Source organism: Lonchura striata, chromosome 1 (genome assembly GCF_046129695.1).
Source record: "Lonchura striata isolate bLonStr1 chromosome 1, bLonStr1.mat, whole genome shotgun sequence".
In the NCBI taxonomy this organism is placed as follows: Eukaryota; Metazoa; Chordata; class Aves; order Passeriformes; family Estrildidae; genus Lonchura; species Lonchura striata.
The window spans coordinates 35,278,935-35,292,690 of record NC_134603.1 but is presented as its reverse complement, the minus strand read 5'-3'; the positions used below and the strand labels follow the sequence as shown (position 1 = coordinate 35,292,690).

The following is a 13,756-nucleotide window of genomic DNA, read 5'->3' as shown; positions in this document are numbered from 1 at the left end:
ACAAGCTATGAGTATAATTCAGCTTTAAAAAATTCTTTCCTTGCCTTGGAAGTTAAAATTCACACCACTGTTAAGCAATGACACCAGTACCTTTATGCATGTATATCACTCAGCTCCAGGCTTTAGGTACTTCAACTCTCTATGAGCCCAGAAAAGGAGGGAGTGGTAGGAGGAAGGACTGGAGTGACTCAGAGTCCTTCAGTGCTTAGCTCTGGCTATTTGTAACTGGAGGCTTCTGAAGCAACCCCAGACCTCTTGTTCTGTCTGGGGCATGTTTCAAATATTTTATGTCTGATATTCAACTTTGAATTTCCAGGCATGTTCTGATTTGCCTGCTTTGAAAAGACATGCAATATATAGATGAAATAAAAAGTATAAACCAGACTTTTTAGATAGAAGAGCCTTTGGGACTAGAATAGTGCTTTATTTTTGTATTGCCTGCTACAGTGGTCTTGTGGTGCACTATCAGGTATTACAATACAAAACAAAAAATTAATGAGAAGCCTGAAAAGGTATTAAATTATCCTGCTATTCTTCTAAATTGCACAGCTGATCTGACAAAAGATTTATAACAATTCATCAAATTTTGAGTCTTTTAAAGATTCTTTAGAATGTGTTAGGAATACAGAACGCCAAAAGGGACAAAACTCCCTAGATTTGCTGGGATTGTGCTCGTTTCCTTCAAAGCAAGGAGTGCTAGCAGGAAGAGCAAGGCAGGTTGCAGAGCTGTCCCAGCCCTGCGCGCCAGAGGGCGCTGTATCCACACGGAACTGCAAGTCCCGGCCTGTGCCAGGAATGCAGAGCAGGGATCTTGTAATAGGATCAATATAAATACAAGGCATTTGGATAACCTGGAAGTGATTTTATTTTCTGCCCGTTTTAATTTTTTCCCCTAAATATCTTATTATCATTAGAAAGAGTATATTTCATTTCAAAGATAGAGATCAAGTGTGCTGATTGAATTATCTGGTTTATTGTGTTTATGCAATGTAATGAATCAGCTATACCTAATCTGTTGTTATTGTCCTGGGAAAGATACTTTGACTATGCTATTTTGACTTCTCATAACTATGAAAAACACTCACATTTTAGATTGAAATGTCCCTTGCCTTCTCCCCATACAAAGCTGAAATTTGAGGGAATGTCTGACATTAAGTATATACCTAAGAACAAGAGAAATGTTAAAATCATATGCTTCACATTAAAAAGCATCTTCTTAACAATTTTTATTAGCTCTTCTATTGTTCTTTTGTTTTTATATAGTCATAATTATATAATCATAAATATATTTATATATATAAATATATATATGACCAATCATAACACACTTTGTTGTGTATTTGGCCATAACTGTGTCATATATGTGACATACACATCTCTCATATATATATTATCATAAGTATACTTTATAGATATGCACTTAATATTATCATAACTATAGAACCCACAATTTCTGTCCTTCCGGCTCTGCTATGGATGGTGGGGGATAGATGTGAATGAAAGAGCTAATTTGAGCCTGGAAACAGAGTGGCAAGAGGAAGGCGTTTAATTTTTGTTTTGGTCTCTTACCATCCAAATATCTTTTAATTAGTTATAAATTAAATTCATTTTCCCCAGGTTACATCTATTTTGCCCATGACAGTAATGGATATGGGATCACCCTAACTCTACGTTGATCTTTGAGCTTTTCAGTTTACCCTCTCTTCCCATTCTGTTGAAGGGGGGATGGTGAATGGTGTGAGGTGGGTAGAGGTCTGGCAGCCAGCCAAAGTCAACATAGTACAGAGGATATGGTTTGGAATTGGGTGATCTAGGAAATTTTTGAGTGCAAAGGATGAACTATTTGGTTCCAAAAATTATATCCAAGAAAAAAATTGAGTTTGTAAACTCTCTAGCATTTATAGCTTTCTCTGTTTCAAATTAAAAGGAATAGCTCTCTAGGTTTTTATGCTGTAAGACAAGAAACTGCATCAGAATAAAAGACAACATCCTACATCTTCTACTTTGATATAAAAATTTTCAAGAACTCAGAACTAAGTCCTGAAGGGACTTCTTCAATTAATCCTGTTTTGAAAGAAATTATGTAGTAAACCTAAACCATGGCTGGCTTAACAAAAACTTAAATAAGTGAAATTTAGAGCAAGAGACTATATTTAAGATATTTAAAATAATATATTTGCATGGGGAAAAAAAAAAAAAAAAAGACAAACTCAATACCCTATCAGGTGTAAAGCAGAGAAGAACAACTAACTCAATACACAGTTGTCCCAAATTTTTTGGTGTCATTAACTCTTGGATATATCAGCTTTTAGACTCATGAATGTTTTATTTGCTCTTTCATAGATCTTCCTGAGAGATAACCAATTGGATACTGGACAACAAAAGACGTAATCAGACTCCGCTGACCTGTTTAACCCTGATTGTGAAGGATGAAAAGCAGCAGCTGCTTTCTGTGGAGCAACACTTCTGGTGTCACTTGCTTCTTTCCTTTGGGATGATATGTGCATAAAGACATCAAGGTATTGAACTCATAATGTTGTGAATTTATACATGCCAGACTGTGTTCCACCACTTTTTGAAGCAGGTATGTTCTTTGAATAACTTTGCCTTGTATTTCAGCACTAATCCAAGTGAACTATGGGTATTGTAAAAAAAAAAAAAGGCGTATTATTACAATCTCTGTATAAGATGCTTAATGCTGGGTAATGTAAAATCGACACAGAAGGAGACTAAGTTATCTGGGGTCCCACCTTCTTAGGAGATGTAGAATTGTTACCAGAATTTGGACTGTGTTTTAGTAATTTTACTGTCATTCAAGGAAGAAAACAACATCTTCTTGCTTTTGTTCTACTGGAACAAAAATAAGTAGCTCAAAAATAGTATTCTAATGTAATTTCAGCCATCAGGAATGTATCTAGACTAAAATTGTGACTGGTAAAGGAGAGTGTAACTTTTTCTAGAAAAGTATTGTCTCATTGCACTTTTAGTATTTTATAGAACTGCTTTAAATAAGTAAGAAATAATTTTGAATAGCTAAAGTTAAAGCTTCATGTTGATTAATTGCTAGAAGACTGAATAGGCTATTGAGTCTAAATTTCCATAGCTGACTAGGTTATTAAAATTATTTTATGAGAAAGTACAAATTACATGACCTTGTAGTTCTTCAAAATTAAATACATCATAGCTTTAATTTTGGTTTATGCTTCAGGGCTGCCAGGTAGCTGATCAGCATTATGTCACAGATTTTTAACTAATGCTGTATATCTGTGACTTCACATAGTTACTGCCATTATCTTGTGCATTAACAGGCTTCATATGCCTTGCATGATACCAGGATAGATCCCAGGATTATACTAAATATGCTCTACACATGCCATCATGAACAGAAAGCATGGTAACTACTGCAGGTGGTAAAGTAAGATCTAGATCCTCTCATGGAATTCCATTTTCTAATTGTTAACTTAAAACTAAAAGTTCAGTACATTTAATTGAGGGATTGTTTTCAACACTTAGAAGTAGAAAGGTATTTTTTCCAGCAGGTCAAAGGACCCTTAATTGTGAGTTGGCTGATCAGAAAAAGACAACAACAAAGTAAATCCTATGTGCCAGAATTACTACATGGATTATGTTTCTCTGTGTACTTACATGGTATTTGATTTTCTTTTTCATATTGAATAATACCATAGAACTAAAAAAGTGTTACATGATTGGTTCTGAACCAAAATGTGGCTTAGTAAATAACATATGAATAATGTCATGATAATGTTTCTAGCTCAGCAATGAGAAGGGTGTAATAAAAAAGAGTATAGTCTTACCTAACAAAGCTGGTTTACAGGTCACTTTTACGTTTTTTCTGTGATCACTTTTCAACATTTGGAGAGAGGTCCAACATTCAAAGAAAGAAAGTTGTGGTGAGAGTTTTGTTCTGTCATCAATGAGCTGTAGCTTTCTCTTATGAATCACAGGTATCTATATCTTGTGGTTTAAATGATGGTTTATGTAGCATCCTAGAATGGTTTAAGTTGGAAGAGACCCTGAAGGTCATCTTGTTCCAACCCCCTACCCTGGGCAGGGACACCTTCCACTAGATCAGGTTGCTCAGAGCCTCATCCAGCCTGGCCTTGAAAACCTCCAGTGATAGGCCAGCCACAGCTTCTCTGGGCAACCTGTTCCAGTGCTTCACCACCCTCACAGTGATTTTACTCTAGATTCACTTTCATGTATTTTTAACCTTATGCTGCCTGAAAAAAATCTATTAAAATGAACAATAAGAAATACTATCTCTATATACTTTGCAGTCCCTGGTATTTTATATTATGTTCTACATTAGCAGCTTTGGTAATGCACTGCTATCATGGCTGAACAAAGGCAACGTGCTTTGTCAACATCAGGTGAAGCATTATATGAAATCCTGGCACTAGAGAAGGGAGCAACACATGATGAGATTAAGAAGTCCTACAGGTATGTAAAATGTGCTTTGCAACAGGTCTAAAAATGTTTATTTGTCTGGAATGATTATGACAGTAAAACCTTTTGAGTTACCTGCACATTCATTGTCACAATCCTTCCTTCTTTTTAAATTTATGAGCCTGAAAAGAATCAGAGATGATGCAATGCAAATCTACTGATTTCATCCCACAAGCAGTCTGTGAATAATCAAAAATATTTTAATCTAAGTGAATGAGAGGTGAGACTGTTGGGATAAACCAACCTGGGCTATTTGAATACTGCACCCAGTTCTTGTGTTAGTATTTTTCCTGAAGTTTGTTGAAAAGTAAAGCTAATGCAAGTGCTGTAATGACACTTTGAGAACTAAAGTAAGAAACATAAGGAGTTCAATAAGTTTATCTTGTCAGAAAAGAAAAAGAAGATTATTTAGAAGAAAAGATAGATTTAGAAGAAAAGAAAAAGATTATTTGATTAGAATGTGTAATGTCCTTGAAGGGGAAAATTGCTAGGTGTGAGATAGTTGTTCACTTTATGAAAGCAGGCATAATAAAAAGCAGAGCTTGGGATCTGAAAATTATTTGAGCTGAAAAAGAGGTACATGGTTTTAATTGTGAGTATAACCAACTATTGAAAAATACTGGCACAGGAATGGTAGTTTCTCTATTTAAAAAGAAGAGAGGACATTAAGAATAGTTTGAGTCAAACAGAAGTTATCAAAATAGTGGCAGATATTTTATTGTTGAAATGTAACATGACCTAGAAGTAAGATCAGAAGATTTTATGGGCAATTTTGCCCTTAAATTTGCTCAGCTGCTGTTGAAAAAGAAAAAAAATTCAATGTCATGTGTAGATGTTCTTGACGCTGAAATATGTCAGACATGTATTTGCAGGTTTAATAAATATTGTAAAACTTTTATTACAGCATCATTCTGGGTATTGTTGGTTGCACTACATTACCAGGCAAACTTCACACATCTTACTTTTCCTATCAAATGTAAGAATATATATGAACTCCAAAAGGTTTATGAAAAATATCTACTTGCATTGTTTAGCTTGAATTTTGGCAAGACTCTGTCCTCCATATTTTTGAACAAATTCCATTTTTCCTGCTTTCTGTTCCTAAAGGCACATATTCAATGGAGGCAAAAGTAGTGGATGTCCAAACTCTTCATACAATGGAAGGAGAACTGTTGTCATCCCATGGTTCTGTTGTCTTGAATAATTATACCACTGGGAAAAAAGCATACTATGGTATCAAATTCACTTATGACTTGCACCTTCTGTGTCCCTGTAGTACAACCTAGGTGCAGGAATCATCTTCTGTCTCAAACTTCATGTTTTCTGGTTGCTTTTACATTTAATTTTCTAGAAATTCCCAAAGGAGAAAGCTGTCATGGAAGAATGTAGAATGCAATTAACTTTATTTAATGCTGAGCGTGAATATGGATCATTTACACAGTGATCTATGGCAAAACTGAGAGTGGTGTTTCCTCCATCTTTATTAGTAATTAGAGAAAAAAAAAGGCTGCTTCTGACTAAAGTGGAAATGTCAGAGGGATTCACTTTTAATAGAGTAGCTGTAAATATTTGCAAGATAAAATGATGAGTCAGTCTCATAGATTTGCTTTAATTATAATTTAATTTACATTAATCCAAAAATCTGCTGCTGAAATGGTATTCTTTAGTACAAGGTATAAAACCAGCCATACCTGATTCTGAGTTTCCTGCCATTATTAATTAAGTCACTGTTAATTATACCACCACAGCCCAGGGCAAGATTTGCTTTTTAATAAACATGACAGACATGAATCTGTGATTTTATTTGGAGTTTGGCACAATCTAATTTATCAGGGAGTAAAGCTAATGGGCTTTTAATAATCAGAATTTCAAAGGAGAGCTGTTTATCTTCAATATAATACAAATATAATTTTAGAACCTTTTTTTGGCATAATAAATGAAACTGTACTTTGACTTACGCTTTCTTGTCTGACAGTGAAGTAATATGCAGAGAGATATATACTGGATTTCTTTTCTTCAGAAGTTTCAAAAGATCCTGCTTGATAGACTGCTTATAAGAAAATTACAGAATTGTAGAGTGATGTGTGTTGGGAGGGACCTTAAAGATCATCTGCTTCCAATCCTCTGCCCAAGGTTGCTCAGACTAGATAAAGTTGTTCAAAGCCTCATCCAATATGGCCTTGAGCAAGTCCAGGGATAGGTCATCCACAACTTCTCTGAGCAGCCAATTCCAGTGCATCACCAACCTCACAGTGAAGAATTTCTTTGCAATATCTAATCTAAACTTTGCCTCTTTCAATTTTGAGCTATTACCCCTTGTCCTGTCATTACATGCATTCGTCAAAAGCCCTGCTCCATCTTTCTTGTAGACCCTACCTAAGTACTGGAAGCTCCAATTATGTCACACTAAAGATTTCTCTTTTCCAGTCTGAATAATCCGAATTCTTCTGGCCTTTCCTCCTAGGAAAGGAGCACCATCCTTCTAATCACCATGGTGTGCCTCCTCTGAACTTGCTCCAAAAGGTCAGCATCTCTGTGATGGTAAATTGGCGATTAAGAATTTTATTAGAAAAAGTGTACTGCACTCTTATTGCCATTTAATTACTACAAAGAAAAGAGGGAAAATTGCTTACTCATGCCTATGCCAATGGCATGTTCTACTCCTGATACAGCCTCTGGGTCCACCCAAGACTCCACACAGCCAAGAGAGGACACAGCACCTATGGTGCAGGAAAGAGAATGAAAAGCACTGGAGAATGCAGGCATCGATCCCGCTACCTCTCACATGCTAAGCGAGCGCTCTACCACTTGAGCTAATTCCCCACCCAGAAGCCCCTGAAAAAGTCCTCTCCCCTCCCAGGCACCCAGCCCTGACTCAGGATGCTCTACATGCAAAACCACCAACACACCCACTAACTTTCCTGCTAGAAGTGACTGCGGACAACACCCATGGTCAGAATCACCATCCCCTGCCCAAGGGTTCATCTAAAAATGCCTTGGCTCATTATCTCCCACAGCTTAGGCAAGAGCTCATGACTGGGCAGCTCATTCTGGGGAGTCCCTTGGGCAGGACCAGAAAAAGGCAGGATGTGTGCCAGAGCCAAAAGGTCTCTCCTTCGAGCCGGAGTTGAACCAGCGACCTAAGGATGGCCATGCAAGAGAGCCTACAGTCCTCCGCTCTACCAGCTGAGCTATCGAAGGAAGCATGGGCACCTGCCTGGGACCTCGCCCAGCACTTTTCTCAAGCCACAGTGCACCATCATGCCTCTATTACCACACCCTGCTTCAAATAGCTTCAGCTCCATAATTTCTGATCCTTGCTCAACACTTTAGCTGATCAGTCATGAAAACTACAAACAGAAATGCTCCATAAGCTCTTTGGACATCATTTTCATCATGAGTAGATGGAATCTCTTTAGGGCCACACACAGCTTATGTATATCCTGCTGCAGTTTCCCTTGATTCCCTTTAACTGTGCTGTCTTTTGCTCTCTGCTCAAGCATAAGACAAGCAAAATTACCGCCATTTTTCTTTTCCGTATCTTAAGCCTAAACACAGCAACAAGTCCTCCAAATATCTATTTTATCCAAACTGAACCTGCCCACTTCCCTCAGCAGATCCTTAAGACAAATCCATCAATTCCTTGAGATTCTGAGCAGCCCTTGACTGAGGTTTAACATTTCATCAATGTTCTTTTGTGTACTGGGCTTGAGATTTGAGAACTGTGAAGCAAAGGAGAGAACTTAATTTCTCCTGTTAAACTACCCATAGGAATCTTGATAGAAGCCTAAATGTCTTCCTTGCCTGTAAATTCAGGGCACACCATAACTCTCCACAGGGGACAGATGGAGCCCTGGAAAAGGGCGTTGTATCCAGGCAAGGGAAATGAAAAGCACTGGAGAATGCAGGCATCGATCCCACTACCTCTCGCATGCTAAGCGAGCGCTCTACCACTTGAGCTAATTCCCCACCCTGAAGCCCCTGACAAAGTCCTCTCCCCTCCCAGGCACATGGCCCTGGCCCAGGATGCCCTGCACCCAAAGCCTGAACCCCCACTAGTGACCTTCACTTTCACATTACCACACTCACTCACCTTCCTCTTGGAGGTGACCCCTGAAAGCCCAGAGCTCAGAACCAGCATCCCCTGATCAAGGGTTCAGCAAAAAATGCCTTGGCTCATTATCTCCCACAGCTTAGGTAAGAGATCATGACTGGGCAGCTCATTCTGGGGAGTCCCCTGGGCAGGACCAGAAAAAGGCAGGATGTGTGCCAGAGCCAAAAGGTCTCTCCTTCGAGCCGGAGTTGAACCAGCGACCTAAGGATGGCCGTGCAAGGGAGCCTACAGTCCTCCGCTCTACCAGCTGAGCTATCGAAGGAAGCATGGGCACCTGCCTGGGACCTCGCCCAGCACTTCTCCCAAGCCACAGTGCACCATCATGCCTCTGTTACCACACCCTGCTTCAAAAAACCTCAGCTCCATCATCTCCAATCCTTGCTCAACACTTTAGCTGATCAGTCATGCAAACCACAAACAGAAATGCTCCATAAGCTCTTTGGACGTCATCTTGTACTGATGGACTCTCTTTAGGGCTTATGTATATCCTGCTGAATTTTCCCTTGATTCCCCTTTACTGTGCTGTTTGATCTCTGCTGAAGCACAAGGCAAAACAAAATGATAGCCCTTTCTCAATTCTGTGACCCACAGTGAAGTTCCACAAGGTCATCTGCAAGTCCTCAGAACCTCTCTTACTGTAAACTGAACATGCCCACTCTCTTCAGCCCATCCTTAAAGAGAAATCCAGTGATTCCTTAAGATTCTTGGTGGCTCTCTAATGAAGTTGTTCCATTTCATTGATGTTCTTATTTGTATTGAGCTTGATATTTGAGAACTGCCAAACTGTCTGGGTTTAAGTCAAGCTAAGGGGGTAGACACTTTAAACAAGTTACCTTCCATTTATTTTTAGTCAATCACTTTCCACCAATAAGTAGAGAGAAACACAAGTATATATAAATGAAAAATAATTTACGAAAAATGTGAAATAGCAACAGGCAAGAAAAATAACAATAATAATCACTAGTTACACTGTTTCTAAATCTCACAGACTCCCTGGGAACAAGGACAAACAAAAAGTTCAGAGAAAACCGTCTGCCCGAGATGGCACCCTCCATGAAGGACTGCATGTGGATAGACAAAAATTGTGGCAGCCCTTTCCCTCTTTCGACTGCACGTGGACAGAGAGAACAAAAACAGAGGAAAAAAAACCCAAAACAACACAGATACCAAACCTCCATGATTACAAAAACTCCCCCTAAACAACAAGCAGCAGAGAACAAGGGCAAAACACAAAGAAAACCTAGAGTCCAAAACCAGACAAATGCCCTTCCTATCTCTCTGGCGGCAGCAGCTCTGTCAAAAAAGTCACTCCACCACCTGTAATTCAATCCAGCTGGAACTCATATAAGGGCTTCACCTTTTCATGAGGAGACACAGCAGACAGTTGGCAGGGGCGACTCACGACTCCCCTTCCACTGGGCACTGCTGGCAGGTTGGTACGACCATGTAGAGTGGGGCTGCTGTGCTTTTCTTGGTGCAATGTTGTGACTGTAGACAGGTGAAATTTGCTTTGAAGCAGTCCAGGACCACAAAATACAGCTCCTCAAAATTCTTAAGCAACCCTCTCAGGAAAGAAAACAAAAGAAAACCAAGGGGACCTTCTGTCCATGCTGCCTCAGCTCTCTCCCTGTGAGAATGAAATGGAAAGAGCAAAAACCAAGAGGCAAGAAAGAGCTATGCCTGAGAAATCCTGGCTTTTAAAAGACCTGTCAATGCCACAGTCCTGCAGTTCCATTTCCGGCCACGAGGTTTTCAAGAGACAGTAACAATTCTGGGTACAAATGGCTATGGAATATGGTAACATTTGGGGCTAACCAGGACACAAGCAAAGAAGGAGAAAATCAACTAATCCATTAAACTGCCCATAGTGCTCCTAATGTCATCCTCCTCTTCAAATCCAGGGCACACCATAGATTTCTCCGCAGCCTCTCCAGATGTCAGATGGATCCCTGACAAAGGGCCCTGTACCCAGGCAAGGGAAATGAAAATCACTGGAGAATGCAGGCATCGATCCCGCTACCTCTCGCATGCTAAGCGAGCGCTCTACCACTTGAGCTAATTCCCCACCCTGAAACCCCTGACAGAGACCTCTCCCCTCCCAGGCACCCAGCCCTGACCCAGGATGCTCTACATGCAAAACCACCAACCCACCCACTCACTTTCCTGCTAGAAGTGACTGCGGACAACACCCATGGTCAGAATCACCATCCCCTGCCCAAGGGTTCAGCAAAAAATGCCTTGGCTCATTATCTCCCACAGCTTAGGTAAGAGATCATGACTGGGCAGCTCATTCTGGGGAGTCCCCTGGGCAGGACCAGAAAAAGGCAGGATGTGTGCCAGAGCCAAAAGGTCTCTCCTTCGAGCCGGAGTTGAACCAGCGACCTAAGGATGGCCATGCAAGGGAGCCTACAGTCCTCCGCTCTACCAGCTGAGCTATCGAAGGAAGCATGGGCACCTGCCTGGGACCTCGCCCAGCACTTTTCTCAAGCCACAGTGCACCATCATGCCTCTATTACCACACCCTGCTTCAAATAGCTTCAGCTCCATAATTTCCGATCCTTGCTCAACACTTTAGCTGATCAGTCATGAAAACTACAAACAGAAATGCTCCATAAGCTCTTTGGACATCATTTTCATCATGAGTAGATGGACTCTCCTTAGGGCCACACAGAGCTTACATATATCCTGCTGCATTTTCCCTTGATTCCCTTTAACTGTGCTGTCTTTTGCTCTCTGCTCAAGTATCAGATAAAGGACAGCATTTCCTCTACTCCTACAAGCATGAAGGTCATGCCTAAGCCCTTAGATTCTCTCCTTTGACAGTCTGAACATTCTCACATTCTCGTTCTTGCTCATCCATGTAGAGCAGTCCCTCTGCTCCATGAGATTCTTGGTGGCCCTCCACTGAGAGTCCTCTATTCCACTGATGTCCTTTTCTGTGTGTGGGATCACCTGCTCCCAGGCATCCTGACAGCCTTTTTCTGAGGTCACTGCACATGGTCCACATGTGTCTTCTACACAGAGGCACAAATTTGGGCACTGTCATGGCTTTATTTTGCAGGTTGTTAAACATCACAGAACTGATCACCCATGTCCTTCCCCACAGCGGGAGTAAAATTCATAGGGTGATAAAAAGATGGTTTAATAGGGCAGAAAAGAAATAGAAAATGAAACAATTACAACAACAATAATAATAATAACTCTAATATTAATAAAACTAAATCAAGTGATGCACAACACGGTTGCTTTACACTCAATGAATGATGCCCAGTGAGTTCTTGAGCAGCAGCTCCCAGCTGTCTTTTCCCCTAATTTATATACAGAGCATGACGCCATATGGTATGGAATATTCCTTTGGCCAGTTGGGGTCAACTGTCCTGGCTATCTCCTCCCAACGCCTTTTGCCCACCAGCCTCCTTGATGGTGGAGCAGCATGAGAAGCTGAAAAGTCCGTGACTCACAATGAGCACTGCTCAGCAAAAACTAAACCATCAGAATGTTATGAGTATTATTCTCCTCCTTGATCTAAAACACAGCACTGTACCAGCTACTAGTAAGAAAATGAACTCAATCCCATCTGAAACCAGGTCAATATTTTGCCTTATTCTATATAATTTATGTCGTGCCAAGGTTCCCACAGGTTCCAATGCCTCTTTTATGGTCTTCTTATATACATTTGCAGATATCATTCCCTTAGCCTATAGACCATTCCTTTAAAACATCAGTTGAGTTTATTTAGTCCATGACTTTGGGCTCCAAAGTAGTCCTTTGGGCAGAAGAGATGCTGTGTGATGTTGGACTGTTGCATTCTGAAGACAGTTCTGGTTTTGTTATTGCCCCACTTATCCTGGTCTAATCAAAATTCATTTTTCATAGATTAATAAAGCTAATTATTTATTGTAATAATTTTTATATGGAATAGAGCAACATAGCAAAGATGTTACACATTATTATATAGCAATTAATATAATACAATTTAAATCATAGCCTTTTCTCACACAGAATCAAATCCCCTTGAGGTACACATCATACTTCTCCATCCTTCTGCATTACTCACCAAGTGCACGCAGGTTCTTGACCAAAAGCAGTATCATGGATGGGTTTGCCTTTGCCTGAAGTAGGAATAGCCTAGCCTGACTTACACAGTATAATTTTCCATGTGCACTACGGGGACTTTTCCTTTTTGTAAATGTACATCAAAGTTTTGATCGGGCAGGGCCAGTTTGATTAGAAGATGCTCTAGTGTTGGCTAACTATGTGACTTTTGCTAAATGTGTATTCCAATGTTAAAATGTCCCATCACCCATTGCTCTCAGTGTAGTCTTTAACAGTTCATCTGTCCAATTTTCTGGAGGCTGGTGCATGGTAGGAGGTGTGATACAGCCATTCAATTCCATTCTGTTTGAGCCAAATGTCTAAGAGGTTGCTTCTGACATAAGTACCATTCTCCGGCCCAGGTTCTTTCTGGGGTTCATTTTTACCTTGTTTCTCAAGGCCCAGGATAGTATTCCAGCCAGTGGCATGAGGAACAAAATATGTTTCCAGCCATCTGGTTGTAGGTTCCACCATAGATAGTAAAAATTTATTCAAGCAAAGTGTAGTCAAGCACTGGAACAGGTTGCTCATGAAGGGGGTTGAGTCACCATCTCTGGAGGTATTTAAAAGACATGTAGATGTGCACTTAGGGACATGGTTTGCTGGGGGACTTAACAGTGCTGGGTTAATGCATGGATCTGATGATATTAAAGGTCTTTTTGAACCTAAATAATTCTACAGTTCTGTGAGTGTAAGCACCTAGCGCTTGCATTGGCACATTTGTGGGAATGTGGTATCATCAATCTGCCAGACTTTTCCATGTTAATATTTCAGCTACTGTCCTCCACTAGAGAGAGGCTTTAACTGTCTGGCTTGTTTTATGTCAGGCCATGTTTCATATTCATGGATAATCATGGATAGTGTCCAAGGTTGAGTCCACCCCTCAGTCAGGAGGTGATGTACCTGTTGTATTTCTTCCTTGATGGCCTGAGATATTATGGGCCCATTAAGTTATAAATAGGTCATGCTTATATTACCAGTCCAGATCCACTTGAACCACTTCAATCTTAGCATCCTGACCCATCAGCTGGGATTTTTGATTTTAGTCAGTGACCTGAGTCTTGGGTAAATATCTACACG

General features: G+C 40.2%; 1 protein-coding gene and 3 non-coding genes across 4 annotated transcripts in view; 1 reads left to right on the top strand and 3 right to left on the bottom strand.

Moving 5' to 3' along the window:
- The first annotated feature begins 4,354 nt into the window (after positions 1-4,354).
- Positions 4,355-13,756, top strand: part of DNAJC5B (DnaJ heat shock protein family (Hsp40) member C5 beta) — a 29,284-nt gene continuing 19,882 nt past the window's right edge. The window contains exon 1 of the mRNA XM_021555722.2: positions 4,355-4,461. Coding sequence (XP_021411397.2) covers positions 4,355-4,461 — 107 coding nt within the window. The remainder of the gene's footprint in view (positions 4,462-13,756) is intronic.
- Positions 7,580-7,668, bottom strand: TRNAY-GUA (transfer RNA tyrosine (anticodon GUA)). Its single transcript is given in 2 exon segments — positions 7,580-7,615; positions 7,632-7,668. It is a non-coding gene; the product is annotated as a tRNA-Tyr (tRNA).
- Positions 8,755-8,843, bottom strand: TRNAY-GUA (transfer RNA tyrosine (anticodon GUA)). The gene is given in 2 exon segments: positions 8,755-8,790; positions 8,807-8,843. It is a non-coding gene; the product is annotated as a tRNA-Tyr (tRNA).
- Positions 10,936-11,024, bottom strand: TRNAY-GUA (transfer RNA tyrosine (anticodon GUA)). The gene is given in 2 exon segments: positions 10,936-10,971; positions 10,988-11,024. It is a non-coding gene; the product is annotated as a tRNA-Tyr (tRNA).